The 26291-nt window shown below is 46.1% G+C and overlaps 1 protein-coding gene across 7 annotated transcripts in view; it reads right to left on the bottom strand.

The window, feature by feature from the left end:
• Positions 1–26291, bottom strand: part of pitpnm3 (PITPNM family member 3) — an 856450-nt gene that overhangs the window by 55483 nt on the left and 774676 nt on the right. For all 7 annotated transcript variants that reach the window (XM_038814215.1, XM_038814218.1, XM_038814216.1 and 4 more), the window contains 2 exons: positions 21376–21549; positions 8962–9110 (listed from right to left, as the gene is read on the bottom strand). In XM_038814215.1, the coding sequence (XP_038670143.1) occupies positions 8962–9110; positions 21376–21549 (323 nt within the window). The remainder of the gene's footprint in view (positions 1–8961; positions 9111–21375; positions 21550–26291) is intronic.

The raw sequence follows: 26291 nt of genomic DNA, 5'->3' as shown, positions 1-26291 counted from the left end.
CATTGTGGGTGGACCGGGAGCAGTGGCTACACATCATTGGTCAGTCTGCGATTGGGCAGACTCCGGCACGGAGTTGAGTCAGGAATGGCTGCCACACGGGATCAGGAAAATTAGACCATTAACTGAAGAGCTCTGTCTATCATATATTTCTGACCAACGAGATAGCGGAAGTGCCACTAAATTCCCTTTGCAAACCACTTCAATTCGACAAGCCAACAGGATAAACAAATTAAAGATTGCAGCAAGACACAAAAATAGAGGCAAAAAACTGCAAAGAATAGCTTTTGAAATGAAAATGAAATGCCGTGCTCATTTTTCATTCAAAACCAGCATCTTTATTTTAAAATGTACCGGGGCTAATGAATGAAAGCTATTGCCACAGGAAGGCTCTCCCTTTATCAACTGTGGATGTGAAAAATCATCCCTCGTAATTAGAATTCTGGAACATCTTTTCACATTGTCAGCATTTAATATGACAAGATTAACACTTTTATAACAAGCTGATACAACATAAATAATAAAGCATTCTTCTGAATTCAAGGGCTTTGATATATTCTGCCAGCGTGACAGTCTTCATTTTCCTGTAATATTATAAAATCCCAATTGGAACTGACAGAGCTCCATCCATAAATGTTTACTTACAGAAGGCTGCAGAGAAGGTGCTAATTCAAGGTTAATTTTGAGTGTACACCTCAACATTCTATGGAAAATCTGTCATCCAATTACAGACGTGTTTCCAGATGATTATATCTGACTCAGTGACAATTGTTTGGTATAGCACACTGATGTGACCAGCAATTCACACGACACGTGGTTGGAAGTGAACAGTGGTTTTAATAGTCTTACAACAGAGCCTGCCTGCGACGAGATAAACTGGCAGGCAGGCTCACGACTGCCAAGCTTTATACTTCCGGTTAGTGGGAGGAGCCATGGGCGGAGCCCAGTACAAACTCCTCATCTCCCCCTATGGGCAGAGCCGCGCAACTGCTCGTATACCGAGCTTACATAGACACAGTACATCATATATAATAACAATGTGAATTACACGGACTGTGATTCACCACACACACCATGGCTCTAACGTTTGTGGAACTTCAGCAAGAAAATATTTTTGTTTCATTCATGCTTTTGCGTGGAGCCATGATGACTGGAGACTACTTTAACTTGAAACCCGCTCAACTCTGCCCTCCACTGACTTCAGCAGATATTCAAATTGGGCACGTGGCAAAACAAGCCACGACAAAAGGTCGTCGACCTTCCAAACCCGTGACCTCTGCCCCTTAGAAGGGCAAGCGCAGCAGATGCATGGGAACACTGCCACCTGCACGACACCTTGGGCTTGTCCACAGTCAATTGCAGCTGCACTTGACCCGGAGTCACAACGCAAGTGAAATTAGATTTTATTTTACAATAGCTGAGAACCTTGGCTGAGCCCAATAAACGGCAGTCACTGGGTTTGTAACATTAACACAAGTAACCTTTCATTATGTACAGCATTATAATGAAAACCGACAGAAAATAAATAAATAAATAACCTTTATCGTCGCAAGTAAGCTTACATTAACACAGCAAGGAGGTTACTGTGAAAAGCTCCTAGCCGCCACATTCCGGCTCCTGTTCAGGTACACAGAGGGAGAATTCAGAATTCTCAGCTGGTTCGGTGAATTGAACCCACGCTGCTGGCCTTGTTCTGCATCGCAAACCAGCTGTCTAGCCCACTGAGCTAAACCAGCCCTGCTGTAACTAACTAACTATCTATCACCACTCCCCCCCCCCCCCCCCGCTAACTGTCCCCAATCTCTATACACACAAACAAACAACACAAAAGAGAAAGGGTGGTTGAAAAGTAAATAAATCACTGATAGAATAATAGGATAAAGGATCTTTGATGTACTGAGATGACTCCCAGTTAATGTCTTTCTGGAGTTCAAGCTTTCTTTTCAGTACTTCTTCCTTCTGGGCTGGAAATTGTTTTCTCTGGCAAGGTTGTCTACTTTCTCTGTAGATTCAGGATATTTTCAAGTTTACAGCAAGGTTGTGCCAGACACACACTGGTTATAGAACAATAGTGCAGTTATTTCAACTAGCGAGGGGCGCATTCCTTCTTCTTCCAAGATCAAAATACTTCTGCCAAGCTCTCTCAGAAAGTATCACACAGAAACCAATGGCTGACTGTTGTCTGGCAGAAAACTGTCCCTGGCCAACCCATAGGTTGATGTGGAGATGCCAGCATTCACCCGAGGAAGGAGCAGTGCTCCGAAAGCTCGTGTTTAAAACAAAGCTGCTGGACTTCAACCTGGTGTTGTAAGACTTCTTACTGAACCCATAGGTTGGCAGCCAACCAACTGAACCAACTTCCTCCAAAGTTGGTTCCCAAGATTCCCTCAGCACCAACAAGTCTGGTGTCTCCTCTCCAACATACACAAGCTAGAAAACACAACGTTCTGGCAAGCACTCTTCTGCTTAAATGCACCTTCCAATTATGGGTCCGTGGACAAAAAACAATAAAATAAAATAATTGGGGAAAAAGGAAATAAACAGGAAGGGCCCTTACATAGAACATACAGCGTAGAAGGAGGCCATTCGGCCCATCGAGTCTGCACCGACCCACTTAAGCCCTCACTTCCACCTATCTCCATAACCCAATAACCCCTCCTAACCTTTTTTGGTCACTAAGGGCAATTTATGAAGGCCAATCCACCTACCTGCACGTCTTTTGTTGCTAATTGTGTTTTACGCTTAATTTGCTCTGTTTAATCACCTTGCTCTAGAGTCGCCAGGTATCTTTATGATACCACCACGAGGTTCAAGTTCAAGTGCTGATCAATAACTCAATACACCAGTTAGTAAGTTTCAAATCAAAACACATTTATAATATACACAGTCAATCGCTACTCATGCATAAAACACTACTTACTAGACTATCTCTAACACTAAAAGGCCTATACTTAGCTTTGGAAAGGCCCACCAGGTCAGGGGAATAATGGCCTTTCATTCGATTCTGAGGTTGCAGGCTTCAAGCTAGTATGGACTAGTAGCTAGGAGCGCCTATCTCGTAGCGTGCGTTGACTGGAGACTTACTTGGTTGGTGCAGCTGCTAGGCAGGTCTCTCCTTGTTGAGAGTCACGGTCAAGAGTTCTTTGAGAGCTGCCAAGAAGACCTGCCAAGAAGGACAAACTGAACTTGGGGACTCTATTTTATAGTCCCCAGGGGTTTCGCCCCTTTTGGGCGGACCCCGGACTTGGTTCTAATTGATTGGACGGAAGTTCTGATCATTTGAATTGATTTCTCCAATACTGGAGTTGTTCCCTGATTGCTGGGCAGTTTCTATGTGTCCGTTGGTCTTCCTTTGTCCTGGCTCCCACTGGCGCCGGGGAGTCTGGTTTGGTCTCTATTACTCTTAATGCTTCCAATTGTTCCTGGGGATCGCTCATTAATATTCAGATGGTTGCTGGTTTTGGTTCTGTCTTGGTTTCTGCAAGTCCTAATACACAGGAAACCTTGTACCTGCTTGTTTCCCTGTGCCTGACTGAATTTCCCTGCATTCTAATCGGGCATCCATTTTGGAATCGGGCAGTGGCCAATCCAGGTGGCTACACTTTGGACTGTGGGAGGAAACCAGAGCACCCGGAGGAAACCCACGCAGACACGGGGAGAACATGCAGACTCCGCACAGACAGTGACCCAGCGGGGAATCGAACCTGGGACCCTGGCGCTGTGAAGCCACAGTGCTATTCACTTGTGCTACCATGCTTACACCACCAAGTTACTCACTACCCTGACTTCACTGTTACTGGGTCAAAAATATTGGAAGTCCTTCCTTAACAGCAGTGTGGGTGTATCTACGCCACATGGATTGCAGCAGTTCAAGAATGTGACACGCCACCACCCTCTCAAAGATTTTTGGATTGGATATTAAAATTGCTGGCCTAGCCAGCGACACCATGTCCAGTGAAATATTAATAAAATATCTGAAATGTTAACTGTTTCTTTCTCAGAATCTGTCAGTACTACTTCCAGAATATTCTTTTTTATATATAAATTTAGAGTACCCAATAATTATTTTTCCAATTAAGGGACAATTTAGCATGGCCAATCGACCTAACATGCACATCTTTAGGTTGTGGGAGTGAAACCCGCGCGGACATGGAGAGAATGTGCAAACTCCACACGGACAGTGACCTAGGGCCAGGATCGAACCTGGGTCCTCAGCGCTATAGGCAGCAGTGCTACTGCTTCCAGAATTCTCCGCTTTCCTTTCAGCAGTTGTTCTGTTTGTACATCTGAATATCCCTATTACGTACATTGTACCAAATAGCATTTGCAACACAGAAAAAGGTCATGTTGGCCAATAGGTTCATGCCAGTACATGAGCCTCTCCCCACCCATCTTCCCGCCTATCCTCATCTAATGTCAACGATAGATCCTTCTAGTCCTTTATCTCCCATCTGTTAATCTAGCTTTCCCTTCAGTGCATCTACTCCATTTTCCTCAACTTCTCCAAGTTCCACAATCTAACCACCCTCTGAATACAACTTTCTCCTGAATTCCTAATTTGATTTGTTAGTGACCAATGTATATTAATGGCCGTCAGTTCTGGCCTCCCGCTAATTGAAACTGGGCCACTGGGGGTCTCCGTATCATCAGAGATGTGCTTCAAGTCGTGGTGCGCTGCCCTATGTGGAAATTGCCCAACAAGTTTCAACATTGTATGGGTAATTCCTTACTCTTGGAGACCCTCGGTCAATGTATCTGACTCTGGCTTTGATTTTCAATACAACAGAGAGCCTTTCTATTGTGGTGAAAATATTGCCTGAAAATTGGAAGCCCCGAAAGTAGCTGGCCATTTAATTCAGCAGCTGCCTCTACTCAAGTCAGATTTTGGTAGCCTAAGAGTGTGGAACCCTGAGTGTGCAGAGCAAACCTGGTAAGAGTAGGTCTGAACATTGTGCATTTATTTGGATAGTCCCTTTGGGTATGGTCCCAGGACACCTTTGGGTGCCCTTTGGAATTGTTAATAGCAGGCATCAATGTGAGTAAAAGGTGCATAAAGTAATTAACTGTCAAGCTCATTAGAACTGTCAAACGACCTATTAAGAATCAACTGTTAAAGGAAAGTGTCAAGGCATTTAAATGTCCCACCCATTAAATCTCTGACAACCATGTCTGGAGTGTTAAAATAATCTTCACTCTGTCTGTTGACAGAAGACATATTCCATTACTTGATTAGTACTATCATCTATCAACATTGCCCAGAACCTGAGTTGGACTAGTTATGTAAATACTGTTCTTGTACGAGCTGTTCAGAAACTAGGAATTCTGCAGCGAGTAACTCACCTTTTGAGACCCCAAAGTCTGCCCACCATCTACAAGGCATAAGTCAGGAGTGTGATGGAATACTCTCTACTTGCCTGGATGATCGCAGCTTCAACAACACTCAAGAAATTCCACACCATCCAGGACAAACAAAGCAGCCCGCTTGACTAGCGTTCCCACAAACATTCCCTCCGTCCACCACAGATACACAGTGGTAGCAGTGCATACCATTTACAAGATGCACTGGAAGAACTCACCAAGCCTTGTTAGACAGCATTTTCCAACCCCACAACCTTGGCCATCTAGAAGGACAAGGACAGCAGATGCTTGGGAACACCACCGCCTGGACGCTCCCTCCAGGCCACTCACCATCCTGGCTTGGAAATATATTGCTGTTCCTTCACTGTCATTGGGTCAAAATTCATGGAACTCCCTCCCTCACAGCACTATGGATGCACCTGCAGCACATGGACTGCAGCAGCTCAAGAAGCTCACCAGTACCTTCTCAAGGGCATTAGCCAGTGACAACCACATCCCATGAAGAATAGAATAAAACAATAATCCATTATCACAGCAAGGTGTCTGCCATTTCACATTTTAATTGACGGCTACAAGTGGTTATGGACTCCTTGAAGTGGAACTATGAATTTGATTTTTGTTGCTATAAATCATGAAATAGTTGAAGGCAGTAAATGCCTTTTTATGAACGAAAATGGTTTTTCAATAGAGTGAGGTCTGAAATTGATGCTTTGAACTTTATTTTCCAGACCTTTATTTGTTCTCATCTGTAAATGGGCGCTGAAGTGTTTACACATGGTGGTTACTGGACGTATCAGCATGGTAGGTGTAAGGGAAAGGGTGGTGGGTGGGGATCATGGGTGGCATGAGTTGGAATCAGGTTTGCATTGGGGCTATAAAGGGCCCTTGACTTTTTACAGGGGCAGAAGATGGCATTGAGTGTATGAGGGGCTATGGAGTGTGGGGAAGGTTGGCATGCAGGTTATGACGGGCCCTTGTGTTTGGGTACAGGGGCGTAGGTTGACATGGAAGGTTTGGAAGACATGGAGGTAGATATAGGGTATAGGTTGGCATGGAGAATATGAGGGTCCATTGGAATTTGGTACAGGGCATAGGTTGACATGGAGGGTATAAGAGGTCATGGGTGGATAAAGGGCATGAGGTAGCATGGGTTGGCATGTATGCAGCATGGGTAGCGTGTGTGAGGGCTGGAGGGATTTTAGAAATTCTTTGTTAAAATATTGAACTCAATTCCGGAGCCCGAAAGCAGGCCTTCCATCGAATCCAGACTACCTTCACACCCAGCATCCTCCTCACTATTTCCACAAAGACCCAGTCTGAATCCTAATATAGCCCACAACCTCCCGACCAAAACCATCTGGGCAGCCATTTTTGAGAGTTAGCTTCACGCAGCCGGGAATTCTCCCAACTCTGCACCCCTGACTCAAGGACAAAAATTCAGATCTCTGAGCTAGAGTTCCAAAGTACTTAGCTGAATAGTTATCCAGAAAATGTTAGATAGATTAGAACCCAGCCTAGCACCTAAGTAATTACTGACCCTCACTAACACTGAAGCCCATTGACCCAACCCAACTATCCTTGACCAACCTGACGACTTCTCAGACTCTCCGACAACAGCCCCCCCCACCCTGATCACTCGATTACTCTTGCGACACTTGACCACCTTCAGTCACCCGACTATCTGACGACACCGACCACACCCACCTGACACCTCACCATCTACTGCCTCACCCATCTGCCACCTCATCAGCTACCATCACACCCACCTGCCACTTCACTGTCTACCATCTCAGCCACTTGCCAGTTTATCCATCTGTCGTCTCACCCACCCTATCCATTACCACCCCCATCTATCCACCCTACCCATTCACTCATTCATTCACTCACCCCTTCACTTAACATTCAAACTGGACCTTTAAGCTTCCCAGACAGCAATTGGTGCCGTAAAACGTAGGGGTGTCCTGTCTTGCACTTGGACTCTCTCAGCTGGGGTGGTGCACTCCGCGGAATGCTGCCCTGCAAATTTCTGGGAGAGCCGGGCTCAGAAGAACCCAAAGAAATGTGGAGCAGCTCGAACCAGATCAATGTTCGAGCTGAGCAGCTATCCAATGATGACCGCCACGCCTAACAGGATCCAGGCCATTATCTCTGTGTCTACTCGATCAAAACATTTCCGATTCCTAAAGCCAACTTTCTGGTCACCTATGTTTTCTCTATCGTCTTCTCACAGTTGTCCTTCACCAATATCAGACGACAGACTCTCCTTCAATATTCTATCTCTTTGTATTTCAGTCTGTGGACGGATGTCCATTATTATGGATTCCATTTTGCAACAATTCCTGAGGTTTGATAGTCGTATTTTTTCCATAACAGCAGTGTTTTATTTATACTATATGAATTAATGGATGGCTGAGGAGGTGAAGTAAAATCCTCTATTGGTCCAGGCTTGAGTGTGACGTTGTGATTTGAGTTTTCTGGCTCAGACCAGGCCCAAGTCAAGGCAAATGAGTGAACACTTTGGGCACGGTCGAACGACCATGCTGCCCCCGAAAAGCAGCTTGCCGCAGTGCAGTGTGGCCAAATAAAACCGGGAGACCCCGTTCCCGGCATCTACGTGCCTCACAGCACCTCACGAGATCCAACGTGGTACCGTGAGACGTTGCGATGGAAATCCTGCCCATTATGAACGGGATCACTCTTTTAGCAAATCTGTATATTACAGCGAAATAGCTAGTCTCATTTTTATGTGCAGATTCCCGAGGTACCCGAGGAGCTATCCCCTTCACCTCGGAGGCCTTGGGTGAGCGCTGTTCAGCAAGTCCCCACAAATGGGAACCAGATGGAATGGCACTCGTAGGGGTCTCTCTCCTAGGGTATCAGAGGCCCCTAGGTGCATGTCCTTTGTGCAGGATGGTACCCTAGCACTGCTAGGACACTGTCGCACTGGCACCCTGACAGTGCCACCTGGATGCCATCCCTGGACTGCCAAGTTGCCCAGGTGGCACTACCATCTGACAGGGTCAGTGCTAGGGCTCCAGGTTGGCACTGCCAAGGTCCTAGGCTAGCATTTTATGTATGCTGGCAATTGGGCTGGAGTGCCCTGGGGTGGGGTGGGAGCAGGTCATTTAAATGGCATCCTGATCTCTCGCTTCACTGAGGAGTTCTGGCGAGTGGAACTCTTTGGTGCAGAAAACTGGGATATGTGCAGCCTTAGCCATGCATTCCTCACTTGGCTGTGAGTTACTGCGAGTGACGTTGTATAGCCATCTGTTTCCTGATGCTGTGAGCACTGGGATTACACGCGGCCAAACGCGCTCGCTTTGGGACTTTGTTCCCATTTAGTGGATTTGCGCCCTTTAACTATCCATCACTCTGAACATGCTACTTCTTGAAACAGATACAAGAATACATTTCATGAGACAAGTTTGAGCCGTGTGGAGCTTCAACGCTGAAAGTGTGAGCAGCAGGTTTAACACAGCAGGGCCAGTTGTGCGGGAGCCTTGCCTCAGCAACTTTACCCCACAATGTTAACTTACTAACCTTAGTATTTCAAAGTGGCTCCAGAAGAATTAAGTGCTGGAAAATAAAACATGTTGTCAGAGTTACCTGCCGTAAAACAAACGCCAACACATCAGTTGATTCCCAGTAGCTGGCATGGAACAGGTGTGGTAGTGCCACCGTTGGAAAAGCTGTTAATGCATCAGGGCAGTACAGTGCGTAGTCTATCCTTTTTGTCCCCCACCATTTTGTAGTAACTGTGGGATACAAGCAAATATTTTCCGCTTTAACATAGATGGTTTACCCTAACCTGAAGTCAACCTTGTTGTAATTGCAATTAAGTTATTTTGATTATTCCCACATGAACATACTTAAACAATGCAAGGTGTAATAATCCCATTTTATTCATAGCTGTTGCATCACATTAAACATGGCTAATCATAGCAGCAGTGATTTGAAGATGAACGAGTCAGGCATTCATAAATCTCAGATGTTCTGCCTTGAACTCTCATGGGAACAGGAACCTCTGCATGCAGTAATCATCCACCAAAGCAAGGGATTTGGACCAAATGCAGGTTCACAAGTACAGAAAGTGGGTACAGAGCATCTCTTGCACACCCTGACCTTTGTTTATCGATGCTCTTCGTGTACCAAATATCTCCAGACCAGACCAGGTACTGATGGCAGATTTCCTTCCCGAAAGGACAATAGTGAAACAGATGGGTCTTTACGACAATCGGCAAAGGTTTCATGGTTGTTAGACTCTTAATTCCAGATATTTTTATTTAATTCAAATTCTACCAACTGCCCCGGTGGGATTCGAACCCAGGTCCGAAGAACATTAGCCTGGGTCTCTGGATTTAGTCCAACAATAATACCACTGTGCCACTGCCTCTCCAGTGATGGGAGGAGAGGGCAGCAAGTATAATTAACACATAATTTGAACCTTCCTGAAAAAAAACTATGAAGAAATATGATTAAGGAAAGGATAAAATTGCCTCATTGATTTAAAAAAAAATCACAGGATGTGGGCGTCACTGGCTAGACCTGTATTTATTGCCCATTCCACGTAGCCCTTGAGCAGCTCAATATTACCTTCTCAAGGGCAACTAGGGATGGGCAAGCCAGCGATGCCCACATCTTGTTTTTTTTTTAAAAATGCCTGTGCACTTTCCTTGCCTTTCGATTTACTTCACTTTTCTGAGTAATCCGTAGGAAGGATTCATATGTAAATTAGGATAGCTAGTAATCCTGGCACAAAGACGTAAGTCCCAGCGGTGAAGTACAGGCTAGTGTGAGAACGATAATTGCTTAATGTGCAGCAAAGAATTTGAGAACAGCTGGAGGGTGTGAAAAGAGAAAACGGTCTCTCTGTAATAAACATCTAAACGAGCGTACGTCCTTGTGAGCCTAAGTGACAGTGATCTCATGAACTATGCATGTAATGGGTTGTAATGGTGCGTTTATTAACTCATCTGTCTCCTCGGATCCACATGCTTCTACTAAGCATGAAGACTAAGGATTACCCTGAACCCAACACACTGCATCCACATTTCAAATGGGGTGATTTACATCTGAAGGCAAAATATTAGGAGATGCCGTGTGTTATATTACTCTTTGATAATTTATCGTTACTCTTTGCTTCGTAATCCACAATGGTCTGGTGGTGTGATTCTGAAGAAACCACCAATTTTTAACGTAAAGCAAAACTGATTTATTGAATAATGATTGATTAATATTGAGTTTGCGCTCTCCACACAACTATAACTAGTAATCAAGTAATCTTTTTTAAAATAATAACTAATTTAAACTACGTGCTGCTTCCACCTAATATTAACTATGCTGTGATCTATCTCTCTTACATTCTACTGTCTAGAAACTCCTGGTTAGAAGTACCCAAGATCCTCTGAGTTCTCATATTTATAGTGGGAACTAGTGGTAAAGGGTTAAAGTAAAGGGTTAATTATTATATCTCAGTGTAACACAACCATTAGTGGTGCCCTCTAATGGTTGTGTTACAATGAGATATAATAATTAACCCTTTACTTGTCTACATATGTACATATCATTACAGTGTGCAGTATATCCCTGCCCCCAAATTAATACCCTACCCTTTTGAAGCAATTCTCGCAATATGTTGCGATGACATAAGGAGAGTTCCAGGGGAAAGGAATTCTTGGCCATTTCCCACTCTCGGTTGCTCAACTTAACAGGCACTACAGTAACTTAAGAATTGCTCTGGGACAGCCAGTGTGCTTTTAGAATCCAGTTCGTGCACGCAGGTTAGAGGCAGGTAAGTAAACATCAATGCAATTCCAAAGAAAATCTTATTGGACAGGAAATGTTAACTCTGTTTCTTTCTCCACAGATGCTGCCAAACCTGCCTAGTTTTTCCATCAGTTTCTGTTTTTTTTTAAATTTTCGGTAACTAAACAGTTCACTGGTTACTTTTAGTTGAAAGTTACAGACCAATTCACCGCCTTGGTGACCAAACGCTGTGGAGGACTGTGGGCTGGATTTTGCCAGCCCATTACAAACAGGCCGGATGGTGGAGGAATGGTAATATGGCAGAAGGGGGTCAGAGGGGAGTAAGCACAGCCTATGATCCTCAGTGGGTACCTCAGTGGTGTTGCCACCTACTGGGTGGCCAATTGAGCCACGTAAGTGCCAAAGTAAGGATCACCTCCTACCCTTGCCGGCATTTTACCTGTGTCAGGAGGACCTGATGCCATTTGCGGAGACAGCTACATAAACCCTGGTAGGTTGTGAGTGGGTTCCCAGGGAGGGGCGCTCATTTACTGGCTGCACTATGGCCCGCAGAGGGTGCCCCCTCCACCCCCACCCCCCAGCCCGGCGCCTGATAATTGGCTGATGTCGGTAAAATGTCACCCCGTGTCCCACCATCAGCCGGCGCAGTGTCGGTCCCTCCTTTCGGCCCCCAGTGGCAGGATTTGATCAGCATTGGGAAAGTCCAGCCTTGCATGTCATGTTAAAGAGAAAGCTCACACATTAAAATCAGAGCCTAAAGAATGGCTCTGGGCACCATTTTAAAACTGAACCACGATTGATAAGTAAACCTCACTAAGAAAGGAGAACATAGATGTGAAATGAGCTCAGGATTGGAATGGGTAACTATAAAAATGATAAAATTAAATGACTGAATTGGTGCCAGGAAATTATCATAGTATATCTCCCAAAGCAACACTAGTATGATATACAGTTCCATCTTGTCCAATGAGGTCATGGTCTTAACAGATGTTAACAAATCTATTTTTGCCATAAATAATTGCATGATGACCAGAGTATGTAAGGACACTAAACAATTGATGGTAGCATATACTGTCCTGCTGCCTGGGGCTAGTGGATGTTCATCTTCAAATCAGCTCAACTGTGCAGCTAAAGGCTGCCATTGTTATTCGGTCACATCATAAACATGTTAACCTGATATAATATTTTAATAATTTGACTGGTTTTGTTTTATTTTAGTTAAAAAAAAACTGATGTCTGATGAAGAGGATCAGTTGAGTGTAATTACAAAGAAATTAGATTGTAAAATCTAATGTTCCACCTTTACGTTATTTTTAACCATTTCCTGAACCCCATACATGACAAAACAGCTTCAAGATAACTCAGTCAGTCCTGTTTCTAACATTTAATAGAGCATTTTTTAAAAAAGTATGGAAGTAATTTTAGCTTGACTGGTCTGAAGACAATCTGACCAGATCAGATCAGGTGTCATGTTATATATCCTGCCTGATTTTACTTTCCAATAAGTTGTAAAACAAGCATCCCGTCAGGTCCTGTCAGCTTGCCGCCAGGCAGGGGAGGCTAAAATGGTCGCCGGCCGCCTTCCTGCTGATTTTCTCCCCTTCTCTCCTGAAGCCATTTGCTGATTTTCAATCTCACCGCTTGCCTTCCGCTGCCTCGCTTAATCATTGTTCCCGTGTCAGCCTCAATAGTTCATGTTGCCAGGCTGTAACCCATTCTCACTCAATGTTCATAGGGGCTGGATTAACGCTTCACAAGCCGTGTGTTTCTCAGCCGCACACTGTTTGCTGGAGTTGGAATTCTATCTTCCCGCTGCTTGTCAATGGGATTTCCCATTGTAACCGCGGCACGTCGCCGGGAAACCCCTGGGAGGGGTTGCGCTGCCCGTGGGAAAAATGAATCACAACGACCGGAGAATTTCAGTCATCATTTACACAGCGGCCACTGGATAGCCCCTCGACGTCGCTGGAGTATTGCCTGAGAGGATCACAGTGAGGAAAATCAAGGGGCGGAATTCTTTGACCACCCGCAGGGTCGGAGAATCGCCCGGGGCTGGCGGGAACGGGAATCGCGCCGCGATGATTGGCGTGGCCCCCGCGGCGATTTTCCGGCCCGCGATGGGCCGAAGTCCCGCCACTGACAGGCCAATCCCGCCGACGTGGTTTAACCACCTCTGGTGGAGGCGGGATTGGTGGTGCAAGCGGGCCCCCGAGGTCCTGGGGGGGGGGCACGGGCGATCGGACCCCGGGGGGGTGCCCCACTGTGGCCTGGCCCGCGATCGGGGCCCACTGATCGGCGGGCAGGCCTGCACCATGACGGAGGTGGAAGAGACCCCCCTACCGCGCATGCGCTGGTGGTGACGTCAGCGGCCGCTGATGCACCGGCGCATGTGCAAACCGACGAAGGCCTTTCGGCCAGCCTCGACGCTGGCATGGCGCCAACCACTCTGGCGTGGGCCTAGCCCCTTAAGGTACGGAGAATCATTGGGGAGGCCCGGGGCCGGAGTGGTTGGCGCCACTCCGCTACGCCGGGACCCCCCGCCCCACCGGGTAGGGGAGAATCCCAGCCCAGAGGTGAGGACTGAATGATTATAACACATTCTATCTCCACTGTTTTAAATAGAAAGGAAGTTGGGCTCCACTATGCAGGTATAATTCACCCTCTTCAGGTGGCACGGTGGGACAGTGGTTAGCACTGCTGCCTCACGGCACCGAAGACCCGGGTTCGATCCCGGCTCTGGTCACTGTCCGTGTTGAATTTGCACATTCTCCCCATGTCTGCCTGGGTCTCACCCCCACAAACCAAAGATGTGCAGGGTAAGTGGACTGGCCACAGTAAATTGCCCCTTCATTTGAAAAAAAGAATTGAGCACTCTAAATTCATTAAAATAAAGATTCTCCCTCTTGATTTTCCTCACTGTCCTCCATTATGGCAATATTTTACACACAAGTGGCAAAGCCAAAAGAGACTCCATTATCTGCGACGTGAGGTTTGCCTTGGAGAAAAGAAGGCCAAGGGGAGACTTGATGGGGATAGTGAGGATCCTGAGGGGTATGGAGAGGGTAAATGGTGAGAAACTGGAGGGCACACATTAAGAATAATGTGCAAAAGGAATAGAAGCGAGAGCGCGACGATGCCAGTGAATAGCGGGAGAGGACAAAAGGAGAACTGCACCGGGTGACAAACGGTTTGTGATGCATCCGGCCCGCTTCCGAAGGCGAAATCAGGATCCCGCCGGAGCGTGGCAAGAAACCAATTATCACCACTTAAGCTCTATCTCCATACAATTAACAGGAACCATCCCATATACAGCAGCCTCCACGGCAAGTGGTCAAGCTGGCGCTGATTAGTACTCCTTTTGAAAAACGTGAACCTGGTGGACGGGCTGCTGCGAGGAGCCAAAGAGGTGAGCAGCCATCTTCGCTCACGTACAGTGAGCCCGAGAGCACTGGGCTTGCTATTCCAGTGCTCGGGGTGGGTGGGTATGGGGCAACCGGGGGGTGCAGCCCAGGTTGGGGGTGGGCCGCCATGGGGGGGTTGGGGTGGGGAGTGTCAACCGTATGCGGGTCACCATGCCAATCCCTGGACCGTGTGTTCCCGTTCCAGGGGCAACCCTAGTCCCTGCCTGTTTGCCCACAGACCACCCATAACTCCCACTGACTGTGGAGGCCTCTGACCTTGCAGTTGAAGGCTATTGCTAACAGGGAAATGGCAATTGTGGTTAAGTGTGCACTTTGCACATCTCAAGTAAATCCCCGTGGGTGAGTTAGCCATGCAGCATGTGGGGTTCATTGCCTAGCACTCAATCACACTTTGATGCATGGACATTGTGCTTGAACACTGCGAGAGGTAGCACCTTCAATCACCCAGGGGATAAACTCCAGCCCAAGGCACATGTCCACGGCTGGGTGTGCGTGGACAGGGCTTGTCGGGGGGGGGGGGGGGGGGGGGGGGGGGCGTGGGGGTGTCAGGAGCGGTGGGTGTAGGGGGGGCAGGGCCCCATGACTGGGGGGTGAGTCATGGGATTGGTGGTCAGCCCACACCGCGGAACAAAGAGCCAGAGGCATACTGGTTGTGGTGTGGGTATTTTAATGTTTCTAGTACAAGTGTACAGAACTACCCCACTCTCCCGGTGGTGCCTCCTACAATCCCCACCTTCCCTCCTCCACCCCTCACACTCCCCTCCTTTCCCCTTATCTACGCCCCCCGTCCCCCAGTGCCCTCTCAGTGATCCTCGAGGTGCTTAGCCTTCCTTGCTCTAGTTACGTTTAGGCGTATCCCCAGGATGCACATCAGAGGTGGAGGCAGCCAGTTAATTACCATGTCCTGTGGCCTTCCATGCCACTGGCAGTCATCCTCTGGGGACTCTGGAGCTGGAGGGCTCCGGCGCACTTGTTGACGGCACATGCGCAGCTGTGCCGCCCTATTCCATGTGCTGAACGTGAAACATGGCTTCGTCAGAGGGGTGAAACTCAGGAGAGCTGACGGTCACCATCGCCAGTCCACAGGATGGGTCCAGGTTGCCACCCAGCACCCCTCCTCCTGGTTGGTGCCCATGAGGCCCTGGGGTTAACCTTGCGACAGAGCTGGTGCAAGCCCCGGCTGCCCATGCATCATCTGGCCCTGCCAGCCCTGGTGGCTCCCCATGGTGTTGCCGACTTTGGCGATGCTCCTCAGTAATTAGGCCTCGCTCTGCAGTGACCCGGTAATTACCACCTGCGACTGGGACAGGTCTCGCAGCGCCTCGGCCATTCCCATCTGAGACCGAGACATATCCTGTATTGCCTCATTAAGGTCCGCCTAGTACTAGGTCACGTCCCCCAGCGAGTTGGACATTCTGCCGAGGCCATTAGACATGGCGATCGCCGACTGCCCCAAGATTTGGACATCTCCACTAACGCTGCTGATCTTGTGCATCAGGCTCTCAAGTGCAGTCACCAGCCTAGCAGTGTTGGCCTCAGTGCCACGCATTGTCGGCGACATCTCCTGCTCCCGTAGCCTCTGGGAATCCTCCAATCGGCGAGGGACCTGTTGGAGCATCGCTGACATCTCCCTCTGAATCTCTTGGCCGCACCCTAACGTTTGCATCAGCTCCGGGATATCGTGGTCCAAACGCTCAGTATCTGCCTGGGACAAAGCTGGGACTTGGGATCCAGCAGATCTCTGGGGCGAAATTCTCCGACCCCCCGCAGGGTCGGAGAATCACCTGGGGCCGGCGAAAATCCCGCGGCCACGGTGGCCGGAATTCTCCACCACCCGGCGTGCCCTCCGCGCCGATCGGCGTGCCCCCAGCGGCGATTCTCCGGCCCGCGATGGGCCGATGTCCTGCCGCTGAGAGGCCAATCCCGCCGCCGTGCTTTCAACCACCTCTGGTGGCGGTGGATTGGCGGCACGAGCGAGCCCCCGGGGTCCTGGGGGGTCGCGGGGCGATCGGACCCCGGGGATGCCCCCACGGTGGCCTGGCCCGCAATCGGGGCCCACCAATCGGCGGGCGGGCCAGTGCCATGAGGGCACTCTTTTTCTTCTGCCGCCGCCACGGCCTCCACCATGGCGGAGGCGGAAGAGAACCACATAACCTGGTCATGAGGAGCGAAAGGAGAAAGAGGCGATTTTGTAGAGATATATACAAGAATGGCATAAAAGGGGTAAATCTGGAATACTATTTTGAACCAAACTATGACACTTGGTCAAGAGGCCAAACTCATAGAACAAACATGGGCGGCATGGTAGGATAGTTATTAGCACTGCTGCTTCACAGCTCCAGGGTCCCAGATTCGATTCCCGGCTTGGGCTCCTGTTTGTGCAGAGTGTGCACATTCTCCCAGTGTGTGTGTGGGTTTCCTCCGGGGGCTCCGGTTTCCTCCCACAGTCCCAAGATGTACAGGTTAGGTGGATTGGCCATGCTAAATTGTCCTTCGTGTCCAAAAAAGGTTAGGAGGGGTTACTGGGATAGGGTGGAGGTGTGCACTTAAGTAAGGTGCCCTTTCCAACAGCTGGTGCAGATTCGGTGGGCCGAACTGCAACTTCTATGAAATACATCTCGGACTGATGTCTGGAACTTTTTTGCTCGAAGAGTGAACTGGACATGAAATGAAATGAAAATCTCTTATTGTCACGAGTCGGCTTCAAATGAAGCTACTGTGAAAAGCCCCTAGTCGCCACATTCCGGCACCTGTTTGGGGAGGCTGTTACGGGAAATGAAATGGACTTCTGGGTAAAGACTAAAGCAAAAGCCCCAGAACCATTTAAAATAATTGGATGTTAGGAGTGCAAGGTTCTGTGGTCTGTCTGAATGTATGAAATGAAGTAGGGTGAATGGTCTCTCTCATCTGTATCTATTCTTTGATGTTATGATTAAAATTGTCAATCATGTTAGTTTTTCCCTAAAAGGAATTAAACACCTTCTTTAAAAAATCGGTGAACATGACAAGCATTATATTTGAAGAGCTGATTCAGGCTAAGGTGCTATTTTACTAATGAGTGAGTCATGAAATAAATATGAGTATTTTGATCCAGGGCTTCATACAAAGACTAAAGAAATACTGATTAAAATGCTTGCTGTATGGAGAGATGCTGTGAAAAGTTCAATTACTGCACATTACTGACCGTTGAAATTGAATTACATTCCACAAGTCTTTTAAAACATTAATTACAATGTTCATTAAAAAGGAATAAACAACAACGTTTCCATCAGGAAGCTAAGCTATGTATGTACAAAGACAATACAAGAAGAAAGCAAAAATGTTGGCAGTACTCTTCTTTCCTACTTCTGTATCTTTCTATTTTATCAGTACAAGCATGAAAAATATTCTTCCTTCATCACCAATTCATGCGGGCTCTCCATACGAGCATTGTTTTTGACAAATACAGAAGAATTTGCAGCTTAATGTCCTTACAAATCCGCAGCCGGATTTCATGAACTAAGATTTTTGAGCCAAAACGTTGCATACGTTGAGTAATTGTAGTGGAGAATAATGATGCAATGACATTCGGCTTTGTGATTGCTATCTTTTACAGGGCGCAAGACACTGCTTTACATTCCCAATCATTAAAGTGATCAACGTCTTTTGTTGTTACTTTGTCATTCTGATCACGCGCCGGAGCTAGGCTTAACAGCCATAAAGAACGAGGCTGGGAGGAATCAATCTCATCTTTTCCACTATCTGCTGATCTTAATGGAATTTCAGGAGAATCCTGGCTTCACAGGATTAACAGTACAGAAGGGGGCCATTCGTCCCATTGAGTCAGCACTGGCTCTTTCGAAGAATAATCCGCTCCCCAGCCCTTTCCCTCTGCCCCTGCAACCTTTTCTCCATCAAGTATTCAACCAATTCCCTTTTGATTAGTGAATCTGTGTCCACCAATCCAGCAGACAGTGCAGTCCATACCCTAACCACTTCGTGTGTGACAGAGTTTCCCTCACGTCGCATGCAGTTCTTCGGACTTAAATCTGTGCCTTGCGGCTATTTTTTTTTTAAATGATCGCGGTTGCTTGCCATTTTCACCTTATTTTCCAATTTCATTATCTTTCATTTACATTCCCACCTCCTATTTGCTAATTGCTGATTAAATCACTTGCCAGCAGCTTAATTGGGATTGTTTCCGTTTCATGTATATGAAATTTTGGCTGCGAATATTATATAAAATTTGCATATGGAAATATGCAAAATGCAAGCAGAAATATATGTGCTAGAATGCAACACCTTTCCAGTGAATATTCTGTGTCATTATTCACAGTAAGTCACAAATATTAAATAGAAATTATTATACAAAGGAAAATTAAATTAGATGAAAATTCAGCAAAGCCATAGTTGATAGATTAGCATGTTGAGTTAATTGGCTCAAATTTCACATTCATAGAACAGCAACTGAGAGTAATGCATGGTACTTGTCAGTAATGAACAAACATAAATGAAAGCCAATCATCACATTCTTAAAGCAACAAACCAAATACTGCCAGCTAATTCCCAATAATAGGGAGAAATTGAGAAAAGGTTTTGCCAACCAAGGACTGAAAAATGTATGTTTTGCAATAACACAATTAAAAAGAAACCTTTATGATTGTCTTTTGCATCTTTATTGTGGGTTTACTTTAAGGGTTTAGTCTTGTGGAAGCTATAGCTGGGCTTGTAGCTGATTTGTGTTCCAAGAGATATTACTCCAGCTTGCGATTCCTTGGAATATCCAGATGTGCCACTCCAAATGTCAGGGTGTGCCCCTCATGTTCAAGATGCAATTCTGATTTGCATATCGCTTTTGTGACTACTCATGCAAAACGTTGTGGCTTATCATATTCATCTTCATAACGTTGCAGCATGGGATCCTTTACAACTGTCTGGACGGCCTTTCAATTTGGTGTACCACTTACATAGAATTTACAGTGCAGAAGGAGGCCATTTGGCCTCTTTCCAAGAGCATCCTACCCAAGGTCAACACCTCCACCCTATCCCCATAACCCAGTAACCCCACCCAACACTAAGGGCAATTTTGGACACTAAGGTCAATTTACCATCGCCAATCCACCTAACCTGCACATCTTTGGACTGTGGGAGGAAACCGGAGCACCTGGAGGAAACCCACGCACACACGGGGAGGATGTGCAGACTCCGCACAGACAGTGACCCAAGCCGGAATCGAACCTGGGACCCTGAAGGCTGTGAAGTGATTGTGCTATCCACAATGCTACCGGGCTGGCCTTAGTGGCACTGTGAGTGTTATGGTGGGCAGTGTTCAGACAATTATTTCAGAAATAGAATGCATTTATTTCAAATTTTGCCAGCAGCCTGAAACCATGTTAGAGGACCATTCATCCCCTCTTACTCAAGTATTAAGCAAATATATCCAAGTTCGCTCCTGGCTAATTGGTTTGGGGGGACAACAGTTTAGTTTACATTCTAACCTCTGTCAAAGGCTTCATGGTGAGAAAGATATGAAGCTGGGATTCTCTGTTTCAGCGGCAAAGTGCCGGCTGAAATGGAGAATTTGTGTGCGTTTTACGATGGCAAAATCGCGTTGAACCCTCACTGATTCCAGAACCGGTGAGGGGCTAGCAGCAGCGCCGGGTGAAATTCCCGGTTCCCGCGCCAAAAACTGCCGGAGAATGGTCGGGTCCCTGGCTGCGCATGCGCATGGCGACAACCTGCAGGGTCGCACCATACAACATGGTGCCGGCCATGGGTGGACCAGACCCGCCAAATATGACCCCACAGGCCACCCCCTGGCCACCCCCCCCCCCCCCCCCCCCCCCCCCCACCCAGCCCAGCCCTCGCGGAAGCCAGTGGCACAGACCCCGGCTGAGTGTGGTGGCAACTGGACACAGTCCCGCAGCCGCCACGCCGGGTTCCCGACCGCTTGGACCCCACTTCAACTGTCTGTGGTCGGGAACCTAGCCCATCAGGGGCGGAGGCATCGGGGAGGGCCTTCCGATGAGCACCAATACCGTTTCAACAGCGTGTGGTCGCGCAACACAATGCCACCATTCAGAGGGGCGGAGATCTCAAAAAACCAACATCAAACCGGCAGTGCCCCCGATTTTGGGCGTCGGAAGGGGATTCTCATCCGATCGGCGATACGTATCAGCGTCGAGCAACAGCCGAATCCCACCCCATGGTTTGCTTTTATATAGTGCCATTATGTCATCAAGGCACCTCAATTTGAACTGCAGTCAACTGTTGTTAGCAAGAAATGACAGCCAATTTGTGCACAGCAGGATCCCACCTACACCAATTAGTAAAGAGTCAGGGGGGGTCTGTTTGATTGGTCTAACTCAGCAATACGTGACGGAAAGGCACTGGGAAAACCTCACCTACCTTTTTCAAGTAGCAGTATGAGATCCTTTATAACAATCTGAGCAGGCTTCCAATGTGATATCTCACTTACCAGATGTGTTGTTGCATGAGAAGCACATGCCCAAACTGGGAGGCTTGAGGCCAGGCCGAAGTTGGGCCTTGGGCCTCTTCTCAAAGTCTGGTGAGCCCCCTGACATAGAACACATTTCAAAAGGATGATTTTTGGCCCCCTGTCTTGTCAACAGAGTCCAAGAAACATGGTTGAAAAGCACGGAGCATCTGTATTCACCACAGCTGAGATTATTAAGATTTACAAAGAAAGTATCAGTCTTTCCGTTTGCATATTGAATCGATAATTGTCACCTGATTGTTTTACTGTATGGAATGGCTGTTAGTCAAGTAGGCTCTCAGGATGAGCGAGATAGAAATCCAAGAAAACATGCAACAGTTTTAATAATTTACTCACTGCTGGCAATATTGGTTGCAAAGATGCTTTCTGAAGATCCTGACACTTCGCTGGTAATGCTGGTTTGACTGCCTCTTCGCATCCCTCGTTGCAATTGCATCAGTAGGGTGTGAGGAGATGTGGGTGCATTGGAACTTTCCAGGAAGAGAGACACATGGCTCTGTAACAGGTCAGCTGTGGGCAAAAGACAATACAATAAACATTAAGTCCTCCCTGTTAAGGCCACTTCCCCGGAGCAGTAAGGTGGCGCAGTGGTTAGCATTGCTGCCTACGGCGCTGAGGACCCGGGTTCGAATCCCGGCCCTGGGTCACTGTCCATGTGGAGTTTGCACATTCTCTTCGTGTCTGCGTGGGTTTCACCCTCACAACCCAAAGATGTGCAGGATAGGTAGATTGGCCACTCTAAATTGCCCCTTAATTGGAAAAAATAATTGGGTACTCTAAATTCATTTTAAAAAAAATATCACTTCCCCCTTAGGAACTCAAGGGGGATTTTCCAAATTTATGTTCCAGAAGTGTGTAAGGGAACTGCAAAGATCCAAACTGTGGTTGTCCATTCATTAATATCATCTTCATGCGTTGTGTGACTTGAAGCCACAGAGGACTAGTTGGGATGCATTGGCTTATTTAGACCTACAGGAAATACTTGTACAATGGCCTTAAAGGGACAGAACAGATTAAATACAGATCCATTTTCCTAATCAAATATTCCAACTATGTTCAAGGCACAACATTTTAGAAGAATTGCTAATGTGAGCAAAACGGTCTGTATAAAGAAGGTTAATACCCAAAGTAACCATTTCATTAACATCAAGCAATTGAGGGAAATGTCCACGATTGTCCATCAGTTTAGTGGGTGACGGGAAGGATAGGGACGATGAAACACTTGTGACCTTCTTCAGAGAGGAAAAAAATAGTGTGAGTTATTGATATGTGCTGAAATAAGTTGCTTGACTTTGGACTAATAATTAGCAATTAACAGTAGCAAACTATCAATTTTGATTGCAGTTATTGCAATTTTCCTTGACCCGCAGAATAATCCCTTTCACCCATGGAACACCATTTTTGGGGCAATTTCTTTTGTGACTATGCTCCAGAACCCTTGCCAATCCATTGTCTAATTCAACAATAAAGTGGCAACATATTCGAATTTTAGCTGTCCAAAAGCACGTTGTTGTTGATGTACTAATGATGGTGCCAGTGAGGACTCAAACCTTCTAGAATTTCAATCACTGTTTGCAGATTAGTATTCTAAGAATATGCCTACACTAATAAATTGCTAATGAATTAGGATAACACCGGGGAAAATGCTTCCCCTAAGGGTTCTGTTTCTTTTGGTTTGATAAATCTAAACCTGCACACAGTCATTTGTTGGGAAATGTTAAAACCGGCTGCAGTACAAAATTAGTACCTTCCTTTTGGCGTGAAACTCTTAAAAGGTTTCATGCTAATCTGAACAAACAAAATGCAGTATGGCATAATAGAAAATCTCACAGTTTATTACTCGATTTGATATATTCAAGCCATCCGAGTAATTTACTTTGGGCTATATTCACTTTTATTTTCATTTTATATTTTTTCCATTTTCCAATCAGGTTGATGAATCCTGAGTGAGATTTCAATTCATGCAAAACCCATCCACATCCGCAGTGTTAAAATTGGGTCTGTCACGTTTAGCCAGGGAGTATAAAGCAAGAAGTAGTCATTATATTTGGATCAGGCTTGTCCAATCTTTCCTTGTGTGGGGGGGGGGGGGGGGGGGGGCAACATTTCAATTATTCTCACGCTTGGTAATGGGAGGGGACGCAACGAGAAAATTTCGTAAGGTAAGGTTTGGCACAAAATTAAATGTGAAGTTCAAAATCAAAAAGTTGACATATGAAAAGAATCAACTTGCTGAGCAGAAAAGTAAATACCCACAACAATAAATTGATAATTAAATCGCTATTGAGCCTATCAGAAGCAAAGGTGGGAGAGAACATCAGATTCACTGACCCGTCTTACCTGCTTTTTATCCAGGGGCCATATAGAGCGATTTGGACCATGGGTTAGACAAGCCTGATTTAGATTATGCACGGAAAGTGAAATGAAGTTTGGGAAATAGAATTATGAGGGATGAAATTATTTTTAAAAATTTATTCTGGAAGGAAAAGGCTTTGCGCCTAGAAAATAAAATTATCAGGGCCAGAGAGGTTGTTTGGCAATAATTGTTATTTATCATTTTTTAAATTAATTTGCGGGATGTGGCATCACTGGTTAGGCCAGAATTTATTGCCCATCCCTAGTTGCCCTTCAGAAGGTGGTGGTGAGCTGCCTTCTTGCTGTTAAGAATTGACTTACTCTTGAACGCACCAATGCTATTTTCTTTTGCCACCTGTAATGGGAAACTAGTGGGGAAGTACTACAAGTTCATGGCATTGTATTGATTTCGATGTTTTGTTTATTGGCGTAAGATTGCTACAGTTTTACGCTGCGGAGGAACAAAGTATCTCGAACAGCAACTTTCAGATTTCTGTATTTAATTGTGCATGTACAGCCACCTGAAGTTGCAGTCGGATTTCCTCAGTATAACTCTTCAGCTTCACCGTTATTCCTAATGCAAAGTCTGAGCTATGATAATATGATTTGAGTTATTTTTATTCATTCATGAGATGTGGGCGTCACTGGCTAGGCAAGCATTTATTTCCCATCCCTAATTGCCCCTGAGAAGAATTTGGTGGGCTGCCTTCTTGAACTGCTTCAGTCCATGTGGGGTAGGTAGGTACACCCACAGTGCTGTTAAGAAAGGGATTACCAGAAATTTGACCCAGCCAGGATGGTGAGTGGTGAGGGGGATTCAGTGACGGTAGTGCCTTTGAATGTCATGGGGCAATGGTTAAATCCTCTCTTGTCAGAGATGGTCATTTCCTGGCACTTGAATGGCATAGATGTTACTTGTCACTGGTCAGCCCAAGCTTGGATATTGCCCTAGTCTCACTGCATTTGGATATGGACTGCTTCAGTATCTGAGGAGTTGTGAATGGTGCTGAACGTTGTGCAATCATCAGTGAACATTCCCGCTTCTGACCTTATGATAGAAGGAAGGATTTGTGTCAATTGAATGCATTCAATATTCTTGCATGTGAAATGTAAGAAATATAGCAAACGGGTGACCACCTCTATTTAAAACAAACATGTAACTACCTCCATTTACAATAAACAGGCTCCCACCTCCGTTTGAATAGCAGAGGCAGGCATTCAATATGAGCAAATTAAAAATCCATACGATAACATTGCTGACAGTAATTATTACCTCTTGCTGATCATACATTAGCTCAAAACCAAAGCTTTCTTAAACACAGGCAACTTTTGCAACATTCAGATTGTTGACTTTCCGCTATTATTTCAAACATAATGCTGGATGGTACCAGATTGATTTGTTGCCAGGACATCAGCACTTTGCAAGTATAATATAAAGTTCTGTTTGATATACTCTAACCTGAGGTCTATTTTCTGACTGAATCACTGTGGCACTAGACTATTTCAACAAATTGCACTAAATAAGCCTTGGAACAAGGTAAATAGAAGCATGAACGGCTCTTTTTAGCAATTTTAAAATTGGTAAATTTTAAAATACTGAAGGTTGTGTTCAATTTGTTCGATGAGCAAAATATCAGCTTCACTGGATTGCTGAATGCCATGTTTTTAGGACACTAAGCTTTCAGTGTGTAGTTTTGCTTTTGCGTGAAATTTTCAGGTAATTAATTTTAATAAGTTGGAGGATAAGGAATGTCGTGAAAAAAGGATCATTGGCCTCCATGCCTAAAAGTTAATTTTCTGTTTATTAACTAGCGCTGGAATCTTGTCTGCTGCCAACATATTGGGCTCTTGTGGGGGCCTACCTGAGTTCTTCCAACCAAGGGACAGTGAGTGTTGGCATGATGTTAAACAATCATTGGTTTCCAGTGAAGAACAATCTTAAGAAGTTCCTCTGCCTTCATATCTCAGTATTACGGGAAGGCGGAGAGAGGCACATTTTTCGTGGAGCTCTTGGGGATATATTGACAATGGCAAACTCCACAGAATTGTAACACGTTAATCTGTACTGTGCACACTGTTGTAACCAAAATGTATAGTCATTATAGAATGACGCAGCTGGCCTTTATCGACAACCCTCAACATGCTGAAAATATTCTACTCTTTCCAGTCAATGTTATGTAATTATTGCACCAAACTGAGGCATAACCATTATAACAGATGTAAGTGTGCATCTTCAGAAGCTTAAAGAAAATATTTGAACTCACATTTTAGCTGAAAAACAGACTATACAAAATGGCACATTCGATTCCGATACTGTAAACATTCCAAATGTCAGGACCAGTAAATCTGTATGGGAGACAATCGCCAAAGTGAACTGGATTTTCCGTCGCCCACCACCGGTGGCGGAGTTCCCAATGCGGCAGAGAATCCCACCTGGGAGAAAAACAGGGATCAGCCCCTGGCACTGATCCGTTTGTGATGCTCCGGTACCCCGCTGGCGGCGGCATCGAGGTCCATAACCTGTGCCAGCAGGAGGATGCAAATAGGTCAAAATGACCCACACAAAAGTGCCCGAGGTTCTCTATATGTTACTGCAAATAACCTCCTCTTTTTCTTTGGCGATCACTGACTATCGAGTATGATTGATTACCTAAGAAAATCCTTGTTACCAGTTATCGGTTCTGTCGATCCCTGCATGGCGGACGAGTCCAGTCCTAGACCTTGCATCTTCGACCGTAACCTGGTAGGTGTTTCCGGGAGGTGGGATCGATCCTTGGACTCTAGATCGCTGATATTCCTTTCTCAACATTCTTTTCCGGACCTCCTTTTGCCAGCGGTGTCGTCGATGAATTGTGTTCCTTCATCAGAAGGTTCCTCCAAGTTAGTCTCTTCAGCTG

Source organism: Scyliorhinus canicula, chromosome 12 (genome assembly GCF_902713615.1).
Source record: "Scyliorhinus canicula chromosome 12, sScyCan1.1, whole genome shotgun sequence".
Taxonomy (NCBI): domain Eukaryota; kingdom Metazoa; phylum Chordata; class Chondrichthyes; order Carcharhiniformes; family Scyliorhinidae; genus Scyliorhinus; species Scyliorhinus canicula.
This window is presented reverse-complemented; position numbering and strand designations above follow the sequence as displayed.